General features: G+C 44.9%; 1 protein-coding gene across 1 annotated transcript in view; it reads right to left on the bottom strand.

Moving 5' to 3' along the window:
• NEO1 (neogenin 1) overlaps positions 17 to 23,598 on the bottom strand; it is a 138,982-nt gene continuing 115,400 nt past the window's right edge. The window contains exons 17-25 of the mRNA XM_021407502.1: positions 22,736 to 22,959; positions 19,061 to 19,199; positions 16,479 to 16,586; positions 13,368 to 13,562; positions 9,003 to 9,071; positions 8,118 to 8,265; positions 6,210 to 6,448; positions 5,581 to 5,673; positions 17 to 984 (exon numbers count right to left, since the gene is read on the bottom strand). Coding sequence (XP_021263177.1) covers positions 779 to 984; positions 5,581 to 5,673; positions 6,210 to 6,448; positions 8,118 to 8,265; positions 9,003 to 9,071; positions 13,368 to 13,562; positions 16,479 to 16,586; positions 19,061 to 19,199; positions 22,736 to 22,959 — 1,421 coding nt within the window. The 3' untranslated portion in view covers positions 17 to 778. The remainder of the gene's footprint in view (positions 985 to 5,580; positions 5,674 to 6,209; positions 6,449 to 8,117; positions 8,266 to 9,002; positions 9,072 to 13,367; positions 13,563 to 16,478; positions 16,587 to 19,060; positions 19,200 to 22,735; positions 22,960 to 23,598) is intronic.

Below are 23,598 nucleotides of genomic sequence, written 5' to 3'. Positions count from 1 at the left end.
TGACCTTGAACTAGAGGAGCTCCTAATTTACTTCAACTCTAGATGTTGCCTGCTTGTGATCTAGCAGCACTGTTGCCTCAGAATTCTTCACAGCACTGGAGACATTACAAAAACTACTGCAAGTGCTTGTGCTTCAAGCCTGAAAAGCACTGCACAGGAAACACCACAATTTTCTTTGTGCTTCAGGCAGATTAACTAGAGAGTCTCAGCAACAAAGTCTGGACTTTAGTCCCCTCTTGTGTTTAAACACAACTAATTAGGAAAGTTATTATCAAATTCAGTCGCTCAAATTAGATGGAAATGGTTGTTTCAGACTCCGGGGCTGAAGGTTTTAGAATAAGGAGTCGTCCTGTTTGAAGTGCATACAAAACATTAAACATTAAGACTCCTTTCCAAAGGGCATTATCGCCTATGGAAATGATCAATACCCGAGCTACACAAGAAGTTGGTTACAGAAAGCGCAATCTAACTCAAGGATCTTGTCTGTGCTTAAACCCCTCCCTCTGCCTCTATGGGAAATAATTTTTCCTCTGTTCCTTCTCCCTCTTTTTTTAGCAATAAACCAGAAAACGTGCTGCCGGTCACCTACTGAAGCAAATACAGCACTAGGTGAAACTGCAGCTGCCATCTAAAAACCTCACAGCCGTACTTTCATTCAGCACAAAGGGGCACAGCAAAAGAAAGAAAAATACCAGCTGGGACGGTCCGTGCTCCCTGCTATAAGGCCCCAGCAGGGGCTGACCAAGCTCCGCTTCAGCTCTTGATTTCCACATTTCACTCATTGTTCCATTACAATCAAAATCTGCCTGGACAATTGTATCTCACCTGTGGAATTGGCCCTGTCTGAATGGGACATGGATGTGCCCATCGGCCACGGGCTGACCTGGTGATGGAGATAGCTGCGAGTTGGAGAAGCGAGGCTGCCGGAGTGGAAATGATGGTGAGGGTTATCGAGTGAATGGATGGGATGGGCACTAATCACAGCTGTGAATGAACACAAGACAGAAAAATGCTTAACGTACAGACAGGCATGCACGTGTACTGAAATGCACCACATCCCCCCCTTCTCCCACGGCACCGCTGAACAAAGGAGCCAACCGCTCCGCAGATTCATGATACCAAGACGACATTTCAGTGCCGACCTCCCAGCTCTGTTCTGTGCTTTAGCTCCCTCCAGAACAAGAACAACCCCCCCAGAGGCAGCCCCTCCTTCTTCCTGCACAGCAAGTGCATCTGTCTTGGCTGCATCTTCCATCAGCTTTCTGTTACACTTGAGAAAAACGAAGCTCAGCTCCCTTCAGAACTTCCACGTATTTCACATGGTGCTACAGATGTTAGACTTACTACAGGAGACACACAAGCTCCAACTCCAAAATCATTTTTGGCTGTCATTGAATTTCTCAACATTGTAACTAAATGTGGCACCTCTGGTTAAATAATTAATTAAGACAAATAAGCGCAGGAGAAGACACCCAAGGCTCTGTTCATTCCCTCTGTACAGAATTAATAAGACTCTGCTCCAATACACTAAAACAAAAACCTTTTTTTCCTCTCCTCTTTGTCATCTTCCTGTTTTATTTTTCCTGTTTGAGTCAGATGGATTTTGTACATCATCCTTTGCCCCCACCCTGCTGCTGTAACACCAAGTCCCACTACTCCCCAGATGGGAGGAAAAGCGTGCACACAATTTAATTCTTAGGATGCATCAAATACTGAATTGCTTAGAATCATTGAAAATAAAGAGTCTCAGCATGGAAAACAGAAAGGAAAGGCTAAACTTCAGTGCTACAACCAGCACCATAGAGAAATGGCTGTGCTGGGTCATTCGGTCCCAGCATTTTCTGGAAATTCCCCACATGATGCTGCCTTTGAAACGCCCTTTCTAGGATGGACACAAACAATTCCATCGTTGTAACGGTGAGCCTGGCTAAGACTCCTTGCACTGATGAACACAGTTTGAACTCAAAGGCCAGCTAAACAAATCTGAACTCTCTGACTCCCTCACTTCCTAGAAACCAGCCTGTCAGAATGTGTGAATTGATCAGAGGAGGCAATGTGCAGAGTTCAGCTATTGGCAACAACAGATTTCCCTCTCCCGTTAAGTCAGCCAACAGAAAGCCATCTCCATCATCAGCCTCCTGTAAATGCAGACGACTACAGGAACACTGAGCGCTCGGTGCTAGATTTAAATGCTGGTGAAAGAGCTGCGCAGGGATACGGCCACAGTAAAATATCAGGTTTTGTCACTAACAGCTTCAAGGAGACTGAAACACCACGCTCCTCGCAGGGAACTGGCAGATGGAGGAACACAGCACAAGAGCCGTGTGCTCAGAAGCTGTGGCAGAGATGAGAGCCTCAGAGAAAGCAGGAGTCCTCCTGCACGTCCACTGTAAGCCACACCATTATTCAAGTGTAAACAAGACGGCGGTAGCTCTGGAACACTATCCACAGCTGTATCCAGTGAGCAACAGGGAAAAGCACGATCCAGCAGAAGGTAAGGGCACCTTCCCACCCTGCATCCAGCTTAGGCTCAGGGCAACTCTGCAATGAATTTTCTGGGTTATTAGATCTGAATCATGGGTAACCTTACAACTCAAAGATCAGCACATTGTGCCACCAGATCTTCATGAAGACCATGATGCACCATCTAATTTCAAAGAAGCAAAAAATTCATATCAAGAACCAGACAAGGAAACGTGGTGAGTTAAAAAAATGAATAGGCCTTTGCTTCCTAACATCCTTCCAGAAGTTTTGTCTTCCTGTTGTCGAAGGGCAGGGACCTGCCAGGCACAGGCCATTCCTCTTGCGCTATTGTACATTCTAATGAAACAGAACACACTAAATTACCTTAATTTAGTATAAGAAGTAAATTTGAACACAACATTAGAGGAGAAAAAAACGCAGCAGGAAGGTATCTTCAGCCACAGACTTAAGCACGTGGAATAGTCCTGGCTGTCTTGCTTGCTGGGAAGGGCCCTATACCAGAATATCACTTTTCTGCACAGCTTCTGCCAAAAAACATCTAAAAGGCATTCATTCCCTTCATGCTTTCACTGACCAGAAACCAGAAACCTACCGCTACAACCCTTTGGAGCTGTTGCAAATAGGAGATAATGTTGAAGTCACAAGAACAGCTTCAAGTCCTGAGGCACCAGGATGCCTTACTTCTCCTCCCTGACATTTAGTGCCTCATGCTATCTGCTGCACCGAGCCAGCTGTGCCTATGGATTGCTCCTTCTCTCTGGGAAGGCAGCATCCTATAAGGCAGGAAAAACAGATATGCTTCTCAAGCAAACACAGTAGGGCTGGTATCAAAATAAGATGTCAAAGCTAGGTTTGCTGCTGCAAGGAAAAAATCATACCCACAACTGTATCTGTCAGCATAATCATATCAGCTTGAACACCATCAAACAGTGCAACTGGAATATGCTGCCTTCATAAGATATGTGCCACCACTGTACCTATCACGCCTGTCAGCTGCACATCTTCCATCCTACGTGGGACTGTTCAGGTAAGCTGCTGAGTGTCTTTCTCACTGAATTAACGTAGCGTGAGGCACGCGTTGCTATGCTACTTCTGTGCAGCACGCTTCAGCACAGGCTGCTGTGTGTACTCTGGTGTGTTTGTCCAATGCTGCATCTCATCTGGAGAGAAACACTTGTCAGTATCAGAAGAGTGCAAAGCAAGACTCCGTGCAGTCTGCATTTTTATGGGGTCACGCAAGTCTGAATGCATTGTGGAAATCATCAGAATCCAGAAGCTGCCATGCACCTTATCAGACACCCATCTTTGACAGCAGACAAACTTTTAAGAAAATAACCAGAATAAAGACGATTAGCATCAGCCTATCCTCTGCTCTTTCCTTGGGAGAAAACAAGAAGCATCAGGCTACTTTCTTGAAAACAAAGAAAAGAAGCTATTACTCCAGAAATATATTTCAGCTCCTGAGTTTCAGTCTAGTTGCTGGGAGGTTTAGCAAAGTGTCTTTTCATCTCAGAGTTTTATCATTTGTAAAATAGAGGTATGCTCTAATGCTTAAAATATTTCATAAAAATAATAATTGTATTTCTATTGCTTCAACAAAAATTCTAGGTTAGCGCTGCTGCTCAACAGGTCATTAATTTATAGGGAATCACATAAACAAGAAGTAACACCAGACAACTCATTTAGAAGTCTGCTCTGCCAGACCAAAAGCCTCAGCCCCTATCAGTGATAGAAACACATTCTAACACATGAGCGTAACAGACACACTGTGGAGTGAGACTGCTGTACCCACTGCAGAGGCTTTTAGTATCTTTTCCAAAAAAAAAAAAAGAAAAAAAAAGCAGCATTACTCCTCAAAGCCATTTCTTCTGCTCAGTAACTTAGGGAACTAGCTCACCAACGGGGATGCCTCGCACTGAGCCATGGTGACACAGTGCTGAGTTCTCATCCTCCCTCACTGGGTGACTGAGTTGTGTCTGAAACTGCTCCTGAGCCACTGCTGTGCTTTGGCATTCATTCATGTTGAATTTTGTTTGCCTCATGAGGGTGGGCTCTAAACTGTAGACTGGTCAAGACCCACTTCACAAGTAACTCAGCTGTCTGTGCACTGGGGACAGCAGTTACGTTAGATGATTCAGTGCAAGAGTAAGGTCACTGCAGGTACAGGTTAATGTGGCCATTTAGGAAAGAGTGAACACGACTTCAGTGAAAGTTTCAAGATGGTGCCAGTAAATCCATACATTTTCAAGATGGAGAAGGGTCAGCAGGGATTCCCCATGCACCAGTGCTGGTGGGACTAGCTTTAATCAGTCATCTGTGTTGCTGACTCGGACACAGAAGCAATCAGAGAAGTATTTAAGATTGGGATCGAGGGGATGGAGTAGCTGCCTCGTGAAGAGAGGCTGAAAAGGCTATATTCCATGGCTGGGAAGAAGACAACTAATGGTGGAGATGAATCCAGTGTAGACTGACCAACCCAGAAAGACAGTGGTTAAGGTGAACACAGAATACACTACCAAATCCTGATGTACTAGAACCACAGATCACTTGCTGAAGCCAGTAAGAGATTGGTTAAAAAATGACAATACAAATAACGACATTAGACATCATGTTTTGAATGTCTGGAACTTGCTGCCATGGGAAACTAGAGGCAGACAGCAAATTCAGAAAGGAGTTAGACCTGTTCAGCAGGTCGGTAAATAGACCACAAAACTCTTGGTGGCAATGTACCCTCTACAGATCCTGCGTAACAGCTGGCAGAACACAAAGGGGATGGACTATAAAAAGCAGCCAGACTCACATCTCCCTAAAAAGCACCTGCAATTGCCACTGCTGAAGGCTGAGAGAGACTGCTGGACACATTCCTAACTCACCCCCCACTTTTGCAGCATGCCACCTGCTCACTCAAACTCTGCCTTCACAACAGGGGATTCAAGATGCATTCTCTGAACTGTTTCCACTGCAGATATGGGAGAATTACTTTGGAGATTTTAAGTAGAAAGACTGTAAGTCAGTGTGGGTGTGTGTGCAGACATATCAACACGGCTCGTTTGGGTGCTCCCAGTTCCAAGGCAGCTACGTGGGCTGGAGACTTACGCTGAGGCGGCTGAGAATCAAAAGGCATCATCATCTTGGGCCTCATCCCCCTTCTTCCTGCCAGCGTGGACATGCTGTCCTCCGACTCATGCCCTGGAGGAAGAATAATGAAAGTTATTTACCAGGGCAGCAAGACTTCTGTGATGTCATACCAAAATGATTTCAATCCTCCTCTCATTATTTCTGGGTGTGTAAGAGGGCGCTCCTGTTGGTAAGCAGTTTTGTGACTCACAACGGACAAAACAGCTCTTCCATCCTTCACCAGGAGGAGGACAGTTAAAGTAAAGCTTACTGGGCACTGGAAGGACTCTCCGGGCCATCAGGCAAACAGACCCAACTGTGTGCTTGACTCTCACGGTCTTGTTTCACGAACTACTGAAAACTGATCAGCTTTTACTAAAGGAAAAATGATGATCTAACACTCATGCAACTCAGTTTTCTCACTGAAACACATGATTCTTCCTTTTCACAGAGCCTTATAAACTAAGCACAAGGTAAATTAACTACTTGGAAGTTAAGAACAAAGAAATACGATGGGCTAGAAAATGTCAATACAGAGATTTTGCCAGATACAGTAAAATATATTTATTTTTAAGCAATCAGGATCAAAGTGCTTGCTGATAGCTCACCTCTGTAGGAATTCCGCCTTTGGTGAATATTGCTGTCCATGGAATTATCAACTGGGGTGATGTCCTGGGAGTTGCGAGGGATTGGGGTATCTGTCATGATTGGATTGGGATCTGGAGATTTATCAATGGGTTTTAGCTCCAGTCTTTCATGATGGATCCAAAGGTCAGGAGGCTTGACATCTTTGGAGTTCCCTTTGTACTTGTGGGACCCATTCACTGATTTGCAGGCAGCTCGTTTCCTTGGGAGGGAAAACAAATAAGATGTTCTTAGATGTATGCTATGCTTCCCTTCACTTGGTGGAAAAAGGCAAATTTTCATCGAGATTTCTTTCTGATCTTGTATCCAGCTGAGCGAAAGCTACCCACTGGGCAGGAAGCTTTGAATTTTACATATAAGCACATCTGGCATCTCAGAGCACAGCCCTGCATATTCTGCAACTCTGATGCAGAATTTTGTCTCAAATGGTACCACATACTGCAGAACTGTGCTCTACAGTCAAAGCCTTCATTAACAAAAATTAAGTTTCTGGTGCTTATAGTTATTGAGGGAATATGCTAAACATGAAGTGTACATACACCACACTGGGCTGTACTCCAGGGCTTACAAACAACCTCAAACAATAGCAGCAAGAGCGTGGAAACAGCCCATTACCCCAGTAGCATGGTTAACGTAAAGACTAATGACAAGAATGCTCATTTTACCACTGTTCAGATTAGACACAATTAACTAGAGCCCTTGTGAGGCAGACATTTGACAATTAGGGTTTGTGAAAAATTGAAATTTCGAGTTCTAGCAGTGCACTGCCCATGTACTTGTTCTGGACCTTGGCAATGACAGAGAAAGGTGCCTCCTCCGGGCAGTGCAGTTGCTAGGCATGGCTGGGATATATGACCCGGATACCGACCACATTCAATTTTGAAAGGATTTACTTTTTTGCAGAATGGTTCAGGTTCAGCAAAACAAGCGGGGATTATCTCAGAAACTTGGCTTTCATCACTTTCTTAAAACTCTGTTTTGCATTAGAGAGTCTTTTCATATTTAAAAAAAATTCAGTTCTCTTCAGTTCTTTGAAAGAAAATGCAGAAACAACTTTCAGGAGCCCCTGAATGGAAGCATCATTTCTGTCTTCAAAATGAGGCCAGAGGTCAGATACAAACCTATATTTAGGATTCTGGAGCACTTCTCTACAGAATCCTGCACGAGGTTCAGATTCCACTCCAGTCATCTATCTAAAAACTAGTTATCATCATGCACAGCTTGGAAACCTGCTCCACACAGTGAAGTACATCCTATGAACAGAAGTGAGAATGTGCCTGAGCTGCTGAGCTCACACAGCTCTACACAGATGTTCAGGACTGGAAACACGAACCAGGCCAGCACGCTGCCCTGTCTGAACTGATTCTGCCTCTGATCCTGGTGCAAGTGTCAATGGAAGCTGCACAACGAGAGATGCCAGCTCTCAGGTGACCATCTGAGCTTCTAGTGAGACAGCCACCAAAGCTTGGTGTGATTACTTGCAAACATACAGAGTTGATTTTCAAAAAGGAATGCAAGATAATCCCAGTACTTTAAACAATAATTTCTCTTTAGAGACAAAGAGGTGCAGGTCTATATGAAAGAATTATCCAGTTCTGTAAACCTTTGATGGCTGCATGCTCTGAAATGCTGCTTAGGAAAAGCAAACATCATCATCAGCTCCACAATAACGTCCACCAATACAGCTAAGTTACCTTCTGAACACTAGAACTCAAACTCATGTTCCAGCACTGCATTACTACTTGGATTTTAGCATATGGCTTCCACAGCCCACAAGCCTTCAAAGTAATAAATTCTAAACCACCAGAAAGGGAAGATTAAATAGAATCGAAGGAGAAAGGACGGGGCTAAGTGCCACCCAGACAGCTTACTTCTTTTGGTGAGAAGTGGTACGACGAGTGCAGAAGACGGCGACGATCACCACTATCACAATGGTGATGACCCCAACAGACACTATGATGACAAGAAGCATGTTGCTATCCAAGGGAGAAGTCGGACTTCCATGGGGACTGTTACTGCCTGTGGAGTAGGGAGAGAGGGGTTATTTATCTGAAGGAGCTGGAAAAGATCCCCATCAGAAGCAACGGGCACCATTCCATTGAAACGCTTACTTGTTCTTTTGCCATTCACAAACTGTGTTTCTGTACTACTGTTACATCTATCAGGTGCTCCACTGGTTCATTTCCAACCGGCAGTCTATAAAACTTCAAGTTCACCCTACTCAAACAGTTGCCATAAGAAAATCCAATTGTTTAGAGTCTGAGGAGAGTTAACGTGGGACCTTGCTAGAACTAAAACACTGTGGGCATTCCCTCGGACCCAGTAATCACAGGAATCCCATCAGTATTCTACTGCGGGCACTCTCCTCCAAAGGAAAACACATTTTATGTAACGCTAATGAGTGCTACCGCAGGGCAGGGCTGCCACAATGCACAGCGCTAATAAGGAGAAGGGGCTAAGATGGTTTTTCTCCTTCCTGATATGCTCTTACTGAATTAATTTTACACTTGTGCTCTATAGCAGCCATTTAAAACCAATCTGAGAACAAGATCTGCTCTCAGACTGAAATGCAAACGCCTGTGAAGGTATTTCTTCCAAATACCATACACGGTAGGCAGGAGCACTAGGACAGAAGCCTGATACAACTTCTCGAGTGGGAACAGCTCTTGTCATAAAGAGAACAAAGTTACGGGAACAGATCTGATCGGGGCTGTGAGCAGCGTCCCGTCACCACGCCGCAGCACGGCAGCACCTACCGCTCAGCGGGGGCTTGTAGTCCGGCCCCACGTCCACCGGGCGGCTTCCTTTTCCCGCAGACCCCGACGCTGGAAAAATCACAAACGTGGTAACTCCGTAGACACCGACCGTCCCCATACACACATCCACACCTCCCGCACCCTGCAGCATCCTGAGGCAGCTCTTTCAGAGCTTTCAGAACCACGGTGAGCGCTTTTTTCTCCCTACACGAAGGGTGTTCCTCCGAGGAGAGAACCACTTCAGAAGAGCTATTTAATAATTAGCTTCCCGCGCAGCTAGTTGTTCCATCTTAAAAAATATAATAACAATTATTTGCAGTAATACACAGGTATATATTGAGACAAATGGCTTTACCACACTTGTACAGTTAATCATGTTGAAATGGTAATTATACAGGTTTCTCTTCCTAATCCCTAATTACATTAAGTGAGGAAGCAAAGCGCAGTAAATATTAAGTCCCTGCCTCCATACAGGCGTGCTTTGAACTTCTCCCCATTCTTTTCCCCTCGTTTCACATTTCCACAACTGACAGTCAAGCCTCACTAAAATGCTTCTGGTGAAAAAATCCAGGTTCTTTTGTCATTTTGTGTTTTCAGTAGAACACACTAACACAAAATTACCATCAAGGATGGAAACACCCTAATGGGGGAAACAGACCACAGCATGCCAAGAACAGCCTTTCCCTTACAGCAATCCAGGATACTTGGCACACACACGGTTATGCACAAAAGCCCCAAACCGAAAAAACAAAAGCCCCCAAATGCAGCACTTTCATAACTGGAAGGAGGGTATTCTCAGGTAAAAATCCACTCTAAACAATGGACATTAAGTGTAAAAGGATGTACATGAAATGGAAATTGTGAACCTTATGTGTGCAACTTAGACATCTGATAAGAACAGAAGGTACCAGCAAGAAAACTAGATGAAGCTCAGCGAGGCCAATAAGAAGGAACAATGCACGTTTACAGTGAGGAATGAGGTGCAGTCTCAAATAATGGACAAGGCGTATTGCAGGACAAATCTGGAATGGCAATGACCATTGGCAGCTGCCACTCCAGAGAGGACACGGCACTCAGTGGAAGCACGTTTTGAAGTACTGGACAGATGATTTTGCAACAGCGATGAAATAAATTGAACAGAATAGTAAGCAGCTTGTGTTTAATGTATTTAGATCCGTATGGCCAGGTCACCTGCACTGAAAAGATGTGGAAAAAACACTGAGGTGAAGTTCTCTGCTCAAGCCCAGCTCTGAAAAGCTAGAGCAGCTAGAGCTCCAGAGCAACTCGGAGGCAATACAACTAAGTGGCCATGTTGGAAACAGACAAATAGACAGCTCCATGCATGTGTAATGCAGCAACTGGGCCCTTGGTGTGGGCAAGGTCATGGAGCAGCTGACAGCCAGGAGATGGTGGCATGCTTCACGTCCATCTTCATGTTGGATGGAAGCAGGTATTTTGAAACAAACAACGTCTGACTATAAATGTCATCAGTAACTATGCAGACATGCTATCTTTAGACTTCTATAAAACATTTTACCGAGCACTGTACAATGCTTTGTTAAAAATAGACTAATAAAAAAGCAATGTGGCACCTATTAACAAGATTAACAACTAATTAGCTGATAAGAATAAGAATTATAATTGCAGAATCATTGTTCACAAGGGATATTTCTAATGAGGTTCTGTAAAGACCTGAGCTCAGCCAAGTATAATTCAATATCCTTAATAACACTGGGAAGGAAAATTAAAATAATTGCTACTCAAGTTAGCAGACGACGTAGGATGATGGAGTAGATAATGAGATATGCACAGTCACCTGCCCAGGCCAGCAGGGACCACGTGGCAGCTGCAGCCAGTGCAGCTCATCAGGGCTCTGCGCTCACTGCCACACCACCCCCATATGGGTGCATCAGTGACAAAGGATGCAAGTCCCAGTCAGGCATTGAAAACATTGAGATGTGCCCGAGACAAGCACACACACGTTGCACGTTCAATGGCCACCGACCAGCCTTCACCCAGCAGCTCACTTTGCAGCTGAGGTTTTCCATTCCCTTCTGTATCAAGTTCAAGTTCACCTGAAACTCACGTTGCCCTCAGTTCTCGGCACCCAGGCAAACTTACTTTCCTTTTGTGCTACTTTAGGATAGTCTTACTAGGATGAGATGCCTTAACCTGTGCTTTTGTGTTAGGCAAAGGCCCTGCAGCCTGACAGCGACAGTCAGCAACTTTTCCTAATACAAGCTCTGTGCTACGGGAGTGTGTGGAAGAACAATTCAGGGTGCTTAATGCAAAAGAACAAAGAGGGGAGAAGCAAGCCAGAACCACGGAGCCCAGAGCCTCAGTCCCACTGCAGCTTTGTTCCTTCCAGTCTTGAGCAACCTGCCCGGTACTTCCTGAAGGACACAGTTCTGCAGACACAGGATCTCGTCACAGAGCACCCGTTTCTGCTGCTCAGCTTGTGTTCTTCTTTTCTACATTGAACCTATTGCCATGACTTACCATCTCCACCCTCTCTTAGAGGAATTCTGAAACAAAACTCTCTTGGCTTTTATGATTTATAAATCATATACATTTATAAACATTAATCCAATTGTTAGTAGAAGAAAATGTTACTTCAGGATGATAACGTTGGTGAGAAAATGTAGTTATCTGCTGAACTGAAGTTAGAAGATGAGTGCAGAAGAGGAAACTGCAACTTTTAAGTAAAACCTCTTAATCTTTCCCTATTCCATTCCCGCTGCAGAGCAGGACTAGTGACAGCACAGGGAGCATCTGCTTCCCCCAGACAAGCCTGCATCTCAGCCAGCATCTCTGTAATGCATCTGGGTAAGAACTTACTCCATAACTGCCTACTATCAACATTAGTTAGTACGGAGATGGTAAAAGCATATTTAAGAAATTACCTCTAAATAACAGATTGAAAGCAAGTTAAGAAAAGCTCATTCTCAAACCCTGTCAGGATCTGTTTAATTGCATGTCTAAGCTGCTTGCCAATGTCCTTTTAGCCTCATCCCTTCAGACTAATTCTTCCCCTTTTTATTAGGCTTGCAGCTTTTTTGGAAGAAAGCAAAAATAGCCCTGGGACATTTGCTGTATAACGCAATGCAGTAAACTCAAAGCTACCATTTTTCAAGCAAGCATTAAGGCTGCTAGCAGCTAATGCTGTGCTCTTCAGGAGTCTGGAGTCTAAATGAGCTGCCAAGCAGAATTCCTCTCACAAAAAAAGGGTTTCTAGAGCAGACACACTTTCCTTTATTACAAAAATAATTATAGATGTAGAGCTCACAAAACAGCACTTGTGCTAATTAGATAACTGTCTGATCTTCCTCCTCTGTTCGCTGAGATCTCGCATCCATGGGCAGAGGCTGGCTGGAATGTCACTTAATCCAAATTCATTTTGACAGAATGATTCACCTCTGGCATTGCCCACTTGTCCCTTCATGTGACATCTGACTACAGAGGCCACTTTATATTCCCAACACCCGAACCACAAATAGAGCTTCCAGTTATTCCACTATTAAAAGCACAACAGGAACTTGCTCAGTTATATTTAGAGCAGCAGATAGTTGTTTCTTTTAGGAGATGCAACAGCACATGGAAAGGAAAAGAACACATGGAAAGGATGGAATGAGAGAGAAAGCACGGCTGTTCATTTACCTTGATCATTAGGCATTTTATCTGAGGATTCAGCTAGTGGGACAAGCGCAGGGAAGGAAAAAACAAGAGAAACATCACAAGGCTTGAAGGAGCGAGAGACGGAATTTCAAGTTTCACATAGCATAAACGGACCAGTTAGCGCTAAGCTCTCGATTTTTAACCACAAATCTCACACGGAAAAAGCACTGTCACCATTTCTATTTCTCACCTCTCCTTGCTTTTTCTCCCCCACCCCCAAGATATGACATGTTTATGCCATCTCACCAGCTAGCAGGCACTCCTAGATTGAAAAGCCTGCTGTGCCACAGCAGCTCTGTCCACGAGCCAGTGTGCCCCAGCTCCAGCTCCAGCTGCTTTGGACCGCAGCATCAAAGCAGATGTGACATGCAGGATCTCAAACCTTAAAGCAACTAGAAACTCGTTTTTTAAAACGCACACGTGGGGTGTGGGCCCGCAGCACTAATAGCTAGATGCCCTAGGGGCCAACTGCTCATTGGAAATAACATGAATAAGCGCATAGTCGAGCAAAATTTGCATATGTATTAACTACATGCAAAAGCAATCAGAGAGAAAATTCTATTCTAATCGAACTTCATCATCATCCCATTTTTTCCAGCTTAAATATGAAATTCATGCTGCTTGGTGTCCTATCCTCTGAGGTGTGGCATTCAGAAAACGAGAAGCTGTTTGGACGCAGGTGATACTTACCTTTAGGGGTCCTGAACTGAACGGCCTCAGACATGGGCCCCATGCCCTTCGAGTTGCGGGCCTGAATTTTGAAGTAATACGGCGTGTCGAGGGTCAGCTCTTGTATCTGGTGGGTCAGCCTGTTCCCCACAACGGGCTCAATAACCCAGTCATGTATCTCCGCATTCACGTCTGTACTGTAGTAAATGATGTATCCTATTCAAAGGAAGGAAACAAAAGGATTTTACACATAAAAGAGCACGGTAGTCCTAAGATCTAACAGCAAGAGTTCTATTGACTATTAATGATATTTGCACAGCTAAACGATTATGGGGTTTTGAAAGTGTGTTCTTACATTTTCAAAGACTAGGGATGCATTCATGTATCAGACAGCCTTCTCGTCTTAAATTTTAAGCTGTTCAAAAGCATGTTGAGAGGAAAAAATCCACTTAGAATGTCAACATTATTTTTGACCACTGCTCATAAAGTATGGATGAATTCCTCATTTCCATCTCTATCTGTTCACGGACTAAATAATGTAAAATAACATAAAGCTACTCTTCTCAATACATCCTCCAAGTATTAATATTTAGAGAAAATCGCTAACCTTGAAACATCAAAACATCTTCATGCATAGCTCAAGAAAGTATATTTATGAGTTGGTACTAGATACGACCAATGCGATTACAATTACTTTTCAGTTTCTTAACAAAGAAAACAATCTGAAGAGAACTGAAGCTATCCTGTAGGTCCTCGAAAAAAGGTATGGGAAGAGCGCATGCTGCGTTATTACACTGCAAATACAAACCACTGTGAAGTAAAAGCTTTGCAAATTCTGCCACACAGAGAGCACAGAGCCCTTGGCATTAATTTGCACGAATACAGGGCTAGCTCAGAAGCTTCATGCACAAATTGCTGCTTCCCCTGTGCCACAGACCTCTTGTCCACAGGGGTTACAGAAGGAGAGGGGAGGCAGGCTCTGCAGAGCACCTTCCAGTTTGTGGAAGCAATGGGAAGCCTTGCTGATAGCCCAAATTCATGTGTGTCCCAGCAATCGGTATGGCACGGATGATGCCTGAAACACCAGCTGTAGGTCTGGCATGCTTAATTTCTTCCCTTGGCGGTACAGTTAACCGCTGGGGCTAGATTTAATAACTTGCTACTTGTAGTGGTCACGAAGGAACAAATCTGCAAGTTGTCTCCAAAGGGACAACACATGCACATTGCGACAGCTGAGAGCATTATTTATAGCATAGTGGCACAAGACTACTGAGTTCACTCATGACTGTACTAATTAGTCAGCAATTATAACGATGTAAGAGCATCTGGAATCCAGATTATCACATTTCAGTATTTTCCATCCATCCTACCCTCATCAAACAAAGACGAGCACTGAAAAGACAAGTACCCACAGACGTGCTATGGAGTGCATGGAATTCCGTCACTGAGCAGCACTTCTGGTATCAGTGCTCAGAACCAACCGAGCTGGGTTAACGAGTAATTAATTACTCAAGACCCTGTTTCCCTCGCTGGCAGTGGCTCTCTCCAGCAGAGGGCACTCAGCTCCCACGTCCCCAAAATCCCACCCTCGGCAATCTGAATCTAATCTTCGGTGGGCTCACGGCTGTGTACGTACGTGTGTGTTTTAGAAAACACATGGCTCTCATGCAAAAACTAATACATACGACGTGCTGAATGGAAATATGTAGGAATAACTGCAAGGTTCTGCTTCACGGTATAGACATTTTCTTGCCTGGAAGATGCGTGAGATCGTTTTACTAATCACGCTGCGTAAGGAAATGCTGATCTCTTTGTACATTGCCTTCTCCACGTACACACATGATGTAAGGTGACAGGCTTATCTTTTTAAGAGCGTACAGATATAACCTAGGGTTCTTTGAGCCTTATGTTTCACACCTGCCTCAGTGACCTCACCGGCCGCTAGCGAGCACGTCCTTTAACCTACAGTTAAGATTGAGGCCCTTGTTGCTCCACTCAAAGCCTTCCTCCCGTTCAGAGAAAACACCTTGCTGATAATAAAGGAACCCAGAATCGGCTTTATACAGAGAAAAGAGAAAATCTGAACAGCCGTCTGTGCACACAGACAGAAATGGCTCAGGCACTGCAGGCAGAGCGAGGGCTGCTCTGTTCAAGCTGTATCTGCGTTACAGCTCTTACCTGCAGCCTTTGTGCTACGTGCTCAGAGCCACTTTGCCTTCCTGGGGTCCTTCTTTCAATAATACTTAAATGACTGCAATTAAATGCTTAAATAATGCTGTCTTACAACAATCTCAGAATTGTATTGTTGGCACTCAGCGCGGTGTCTCCACCGTTCTGCCTTTCAGAGGAGTCGGATTCATCGTGTCTCCTGTCTAGAACGTGGGCTACAGCACCGTGTAATCAGACTCTTCCCTTGCTGACAGGTTTCAAAGGTTTGGTTCTGCACCGCAGTGAATGCTGATAACAAAAGCAAAATCATACACTGCAAACTATACGCCAATAAGATCTGCTTTTAGCAGGGGAAAAAAAAAGGAAAATTGAAGTGAATTATTCCAGAAAGCCCTCAGAAATGGAAACCAAACAGAACGCTTACTGAAAGGTAACAGTAATTATTGTTTTCCATAAATGATTTATCCGACGTGAAAGCGATGCAGTTACCAAGTCAAATAACAGTTTACTCCTAATGATTATGTCAGGGGAGTAATAAACAGGCTCCAAGTCTGTTCTGTACCACGGAAATGGCAGAAAGATGACAAAGAGCCCTGGGACAGAGCCTTCTAAATAAAATCCTGACAGGCCGGGTGCAGTGCAGACGTATTTCTGGAGGCACGCGGTTAGAACAGCGCAAGCCGATGAAGGCAAAGGTTATTGAGACATTTAAACTTTCAATTATATTTCTGGTTCAACTCCCATTTCACACTGCAGTTACAGTTTATATCTTAATATATTTTTACTAGGTACAAAAGTAAATAATTAATCTGAGCCACTAAAGAGATCGGCAAAGATGATATTGAACCCTTGGATAGCTCCGGGCTAAATGAAGTATGGAACACGTTCAGCCAGTTATGTAGATTACATTCTGCTGTTAACAAGCTATCTTCTATCTGCCTTTATAGCTCACGCAAACTGCACCTGTAATTTTGCCGTTGGCTTCGGACGGAGGCTGCCAGTTCACGATGATTGTCCGAGGCTTCCCCTCTTTGCTCACCACAGTCACATCCTTGGGAGGAGAAGTAGGAACTGCGAACCAACAGAAAACAAGGCATCAGAAACAGCGTGCCCCATTTCACCGGATGGAAGGAACCTCAGCACCTTCCCTTCTCATTGCAGAACGGCACATGCAATAATAAAACCTCTTCAAATCAGTCTGCCATCCCGGTGCAGTGCTCTTACCCATTTCCTCCACTAACGTGGCAATGCCAGCTGGAGCACAGCACTCCCTTTTCATGGAGGTCTCCTGTTCCTAACGCCTTTATGTTCATACACTGTGACTCGTGACCCAGTGAGCACAGGTGTCTTTAACATACGCTGCCTTTGTAGAACTGCAGTAGCTGGGATTAGTGACTTCTCACATGAATTTGTTTGGTCATCAGGAAAATTACATGAACTTGTGGAATAAATACCTTTATATGCAGAGACGTAAGAAACATCTCTACATTTTCAGGTTTATGGTGAGACCAACACCTGGTAACATCAAATCTGAATCAGTAAAGCAAATCCAGCAGCAGTTTCGAACCATCACCTGCAAGTTCCACCTTACTTTACTGAAGGTTTGTGCTCTGCAAGGAAACGTGCACCACAGAAGCATCTGCAATCCAGAAATATTTGGAGAACAATTGCCCAACCTTTTCCCTTGTGATTCCAGAGAGCAAAGCAGAGAGAGAGCAGGAGAGAGGGAGAACTTTCAGCTCCCATCAGCCCCCTCCTGCTGAAAACTCAGGAAATGGCACAAACCACTGCAGTGCGAGACTGAAACCTGAGCCCTTTCTCGCTGGGAACTCAAACATCCAGCTGGGGCTTGGATTAATGGCTTTCAAATGCATGGAGCCAGCCTCCGAAGGTGCATTAACCAGCTACATTTGGAACGCCACGCTATAAAAAAACATGAGACTTTTAATTAGGTAACTTTTAGCAAAGTAAATCTGCCTCGGATATTTAATACCAGCATAGAAACATTTAGTGCTTACGCAGTGTTTTTCACATTGAAAGAGCTTTATGTCTATTACCTATTAGAAATTAATCCGCACATCCTCTGAGCTGGCTGCCTGTTAGCTCTATGCAGAATAATAGCCGGAACCCAGGGATGGTAAAAGCAAAGCTCAAAAATTCCTGTCATTATTGTCCTAAGGACTTAAAAGCACACTCCTCAGAAATGATGTAAAGCACGAGCTGAGGCCCCGCAGCGAGGGCACACACAAAGCAGGGCTCCAGGCCCAGCCCTCGAGGGATCAGCACCGCACACACTGACTCTGACAGCAGCTACCCCAGGCTTCTCTTCAGGATTCATCAGGGAGCAAGTCCTGTACAGCGCTGCGAGTCAGGAGTATTCAAAAATAATGAGCCACACACTCAGGAATTTGGCAAGTAATATAAATCACAAGATCTGTTATGAGAAAATATATTTAGGTTTTTTTTTCTCCTTTGCCTCCTAGTTCACAAGCTTTTAGGTCATGTTCGCAAATACTCTATACAACCGCCCCAACTAGAAATGGACTTCTTATTTAAATGGAAAAAATGAAACTGACTGTATCTCACTCCCACTCCTGCACTTTCTGAGTTTCAAATTCTTTTTAAGATCTTTTTGTGTGCAATATTTGCTGCTGCTGCTCTTAGCAAAGGGCTCTAGATGAGAGCTGTGTGTGTCAGCAGAAGTACAGGTACGGTCCTTGAACACCACAATGCAAAGTAATCAGGGAGGAAGCAAGCCTCCATGCCGGCTCCATGGCTCCAAGCTTTCCTATTCTGGGGGAGCACGATCTTGTTTCAGAGCAGCTGGATGACCTGACCAATTCTTCACACGCTTGATTTTTTGCTACATTTTAATCAGGTAGGAGAACTGCAGGGTAATTTGAATATGCTCTTTCTTGTCCTTACAGTTCAAATGCACAGACACAGCAGCACAGCAAGCAGCAGGTTTAACTGCACAAAGGCCATTTCACCCCGCGGGATGGCAGGGGCTAACGAGGGGCAGGTCGGGAGAGGCTCTGCAGCTCGCAGCTGCTCTGCCAGAGCATCACTGCCACAGCGGGGGAAGTGCAACGCGCTGGTGGTGAAAACGGGTCCAGGCCTCATTTGGATGTCTGAATTCCTGCTTTTTGATTCATTTGCCTCGTCCACTTCTTCACTGTAATGATTATCATCATAGTTACACCAAGTTTTAATTATTATTTGCTAAATCATTTTCTTTGTATTTGCTATTAGCAGAGTGTTTCTGAGACGTTCCAAACGTATGCTGCTTCGCTCTCCTGTCTGTGAACTGCAGTACATTATTCATTACCTCGCTGTAATTTGATGTAAATTTTTTTGCACGCAATCATCTCTTTGAATTCTGGAGTATGTTGTTTTTTAATCAGAATTTCTGACCAAATCCCAGCAAGTACTCATCAGCATAATCATCCTAAAGGCACGCTGCTCCTCCGGCAGGATGCTGGCAGACAGGACCTGGTGCATCTCATTGGGAACGCCAGCCCGTCCCGACGCACACGGATGAGTACCTAGCTCGAAAGTCGTCCCATGCGCTGTCATACTCCACGTGCTCGATCTTCGCCCTTTAGTCACCATCACAGAGAATTCATACAAGGTGTTTGGTTTTAACCCAGTCACTAAATAGTTCAGAGTGGTCGTGTTGGCCGCCTGGAAGAAAAACAAAGCATCAGTAACTCCTGAACTGAGAGCCATCCATCACCAACTCCAGCCAGCCCTCTCCCAGGTACATGTTCAAAGCACCTCGGCATCGCTGCATTTCATAACCACAGTCATTAATTTGCGAACGTTTCTGCTCTGTCATGCAATTCATTAATCAACCGTTAATGTGCCGTTGTTTCAGCCTAAACCAGATATTCCTTCTGCAATCAACAAGAGCGTATAACAGCAGTCAATTCTAAATTAAAAAAAAGAAACACAAAGCAGTACGAAGTCCTGGGCACACTTGTTATGCAGCAGGCTGAATCAGTGACTGCTTGGGGGCGATAATTTACAGCATTTCATTAACTGACCTAGCTAGGGAAAACAATGAAGCACAGCCAACAATAGAGGCCCTTCCCGAAGCCTGCCTCTTCCTCACAAATTCCTGTTAACATTTTCATTACATTTTTAACACACATTAGAAGTAGATATATCAGCTGGAGGTACAGGTGCTGAGAGACGTGCAGATAGCGAAGCTTTAGGGTTTTTTTTCAGAAAGAACTGTCGTTTGGGATCAAACACTGACACGTGCACATGGCCTAGCGTGATCTGTAACCTCCATGAAAGGAGAATTCTCAACCTTTAAGTTAAACTGTCCGGCAGGTGTTACACATGACTTCCACACAAACAGAATGTACTTGGGGCCTGTGAAAAAAAAGGGAGTGCTGCATCTATCTGCATTCCTTACCTTGACCTACAGTAATCTAAACGGAGAATAACAGTTGTTCCAAAATCTGACAGGGTCATACAACATCTGCTTTCAGAAACTGTTTTCAGATACGTCTTTTTATCGAGGAAAAGACCACCTATACAGGCACGTTCCTCGAAGACTCAAAGAATAACGCAGCCCAAATTTGGCAGAGAAAAGCCTTATTTCTCACGTACACAATGACAGCTTTTTCGTCACCCCCCTGGAAGTTGAGAAGGCCACGAGCCAGGCGATACCTGAGCGCTCTGCCTGGTCACAGGGGTGCATTTTGCCAGTTAAGACATCACAGGGGTTGACAGACCGTAAAGAGATCACAAAACTACTCAAAATCAAATCCTCCATTACCTTTAAACCTTTACTTTTACAAAATTCAGTGTCGTTTCGAAGCAGATGTGATTACGGCTGAATGGTTTGAATGCTTGAGCACAGAGCGAGACAGTTCTACTTGTTAGTGACAAAGCTGAACGCAGCCTCCTGGTGCAAGCAGGGAGCCACGTGCTCGGAACAGCTCTTCCCCAGCTGCCCAGCAGCACTCCCCCCGGCTCTTTGCAGCACAGGTCCATGGGGAAATAAGTGATGCTTCAGTGGAAGCCTCAAAACCCTTTGGCCTGGACAGCGAAGTAACGACAAGTCCTAAGGAGAAACCTTCTCCTCATGGCTGGCATGATGAGCCTGCACAGCACCCCTGCAAAGCACACCGCTTCCTCCTCTCCGGGGTCTGCAGAGATCCCTAACACTATCTCAGCTTTCCATTCTGTTCTCAAGATCACAGTATAACCCCGGTACTAAGCCCTGCTCACCTGCTACAAATAAACATCATCCATACTGCTCTGTAAAAGAGGTTTTCTTTCATATAGTCCTCTAAGATCCGCGTTAAGATTTCATATTTTAGCGTATGCTGGAGAGCGCAGCCGATATAAATCACAGGTAGGACAGCCCTGCTGCAGCACAAAGGCTCCTTGCGAAATGCCCTGATCCACATTAGTGCAGCTACATGGCTCAGAGCACAGCGGAGTCTTTCAGCTTCTCCTCCCGTGTTGATGTGCCCCGCACTGACACAGCTCCTGCACAGGCTGCAGGCAGCACGGCTGGCTGAGGCACCAGCGTGTGTTTGGAGCACGCTGCAGCGTCCTTGGGAACTATCTGGTGGATGTCAGCACAGAGGGTGGGAGCAAACGTACACAGCTCTGAATGCACTCTATCAACACGCAAATTACTGAGGAGAGCAGCAGATGAAAACGCCAGGTGGGGCAAACGGAGCTTTGGCTACTTGAGAATGTCCTGAAGAGATCTCTGAGTGCAGGGCTGACACAGCCAGGCCATGGGCCTCAGCGCAACGCACAGCAAAGCTGCAGGGACGGCTGTGACCAGCTACAGACCTGCCCTGACTTAAGACAAGTTACCAGAGAGCTGCCTGAAACACGGCAGCACATCCAGCTGCATTGCTGACACGAGTTCTGCCTGCCTCAACCACTTGTTATTGTTCAACCGAGCACGGACCGCAGCTCTGAAACAAAAGGAGAAGCCGGAAGTGAGTTCTCCGGACATCATGGTTCAGAAGCAACGATGTGGGGCAGATGCTTTCCTACGTCTGCCCTTTGAGGCCAACGCTTTTTAAAATGAGGAATTCTGAACTGTATTCCATCGTTACATATTATTTTTGGTTCAGAGTAAAACTTCTTGGCCCTTGGCTGCTGGCACTGGGAACGGTGGGAGTACTGCATTTACCAGCTCTTAACTAATGAAACTGCAGCATTGTATAAATCACTCCCGAGACATCCTCTGCACATGCCTCGGGAATGCGGGCTCATAAATAACTCGCCGTTAGAGGAAGAACACACATACATACATCTTTTCTTTTCAATCAAAAAAAATATCTGGTTTGTAACAAGACTGCTCTCTAAGAGCATAAAGGGAGCTCCACACGCTGGAGATTTTAACAACCCTTTCCTCCGAGTCTCATTTCCAGTGTGAAACTTGCAGTCAGCGCTTTCTGAGGCCTCCAAATAGCGCTGGAAATTAAAAAAGGCAACCAACCGACGAAGAAGACCCAAACCAAAACACCCAACCCCAAAGCTAGTCTCCAAATCAAGGCAGGCAGCACTGTCATAACATTACTGTTCGGTATTCTGCGCCCACTCCGTTCCCAGAGGGACGTTTCACTAACAACGTGGTATGAACAGAAACGGTGTAAAAAGTTAAAAAAAAAATATAAAGACTTAAAACCGTAAGAATAAACATTTGCCAGTTGGAGGGGGTGCATGCGTCACCACACACAGCCAGGTTCCTCCGCTAACTGGAGAGAAGCCACCAGCAGCACGGACCTTAGGAGCGCGATATTGGCTCCTCCACGGGTAAGCCACACAAAGCCACCAAGTCAAAGGCAGAAAGTAGGAAATGGTCACCGTGCCTGTAGCTCCACAACAGAAAGTCATTCTGGAAGTGCCTTCCTTCCTTTTCTTCCTTTCTTTTCTTTCCTTCCTCCCTTCCCCGACTCCACTCTTCCGCTCGCTCATACACCACGGCCCATCTCGATCTCTTGCACACAGAGACCACAAACACACCGACTTCCACCAAACCCAGCAGCACCTCTGATGGCTGAACAGAGCACCACTGCTGTGAGCACACTCCGGCCACCTCGGATAAAACCATGTACACACCTACACTGCTTCCTGAGCACTTCTCTTCACTCTCAGCTTTCGCTCAACCCTCAGTAGAACATGAAATTTCTCACTACAACATCCCAGCCCTGTTAGTGCTGTTGAAAAGCCGATACCTTGTACTTTGTGTTTGCAGGAATATTGGTTTTCCAGCGAACTGTGTAGTAGCGAGCATCCGTGATCTTCTGGTTCTTTGGCAGAGAGTTGTCTGCCCAAGTGATCCGGATGGTGTCATGGCTCAGAATGGAAGCCTGAACTCCCACCGGTGGCATCATGGGAGACGGATCTGGCACTGGAGTGTATGGAGCATGAATAACAAACAAATCAACTTCGGAAGTGTCTAGGGAATTGATGGGTAAAAAGTTGTGTATTATAATTAAAAAGGGAGAAGGTGGCATTTTAATGTAAACAAAAACAAAAAAAGGAGAAATGCAGGGTAATACAATGAAATGAGAGGTGAGGAATGGAGAAAAAGAGAGAAAAGCCAGAGTTAATAGGTGACATAAGGCTGGTAATACAATTACTGTTGCATCGTGTTCCCTCAAGACAATGATGACATATCTACGCTATAAAGTTTGCCACCTAATCATTAGCACTGAACACATTCAATCACGGCACTAAGAACCCCAAGCATGCAGTAATTTTAATTTGGAATTTATTTGCCTCAGAATGTCCACTTGCAGAAAACAATGTGGAGGAAGAAGAGCTGAACTTCTTCTGGGTGGGTAAATGCCACTCCATAAGAGTTACTCCCATCATCTTTTAAAGAATGTTCATGGCAGTAAGTTCCATGTGCCACGCAAATTTGCAATAAACAAAGAAACTGCAATTCCAGTGCCTTCTATAAAATCTATCAGAATTACTGCTCTTCAGCAAATTACAACAAACGGAGTTGTTAACGTCTGTCCAAAAGGACTAAGTAATGCCAGCAGTCTAGCAGGGAGCACAGTGAGCCACGCAGTAGTCGAAGCTCACTTGC

The sequence above is a fragment of the Numida meleagris genome, chromosome 9 (genome assembly GCF_002078875.1).
Source record: "Numida meleagris isolate 19003 breed g44 Domestic line chromosome 9, NumMel1.0, whole genome shotgun sequence".
In the NCBI taxonomy this organism is placed as follows: Eukaryota; Metazoa; Chordata; class Aves; order Galliformes; family Numididae; genus Numida; species Numida meleagris.
This window is presented reverse-complemented; position numbering and strand designations above follow the sequence as displayed.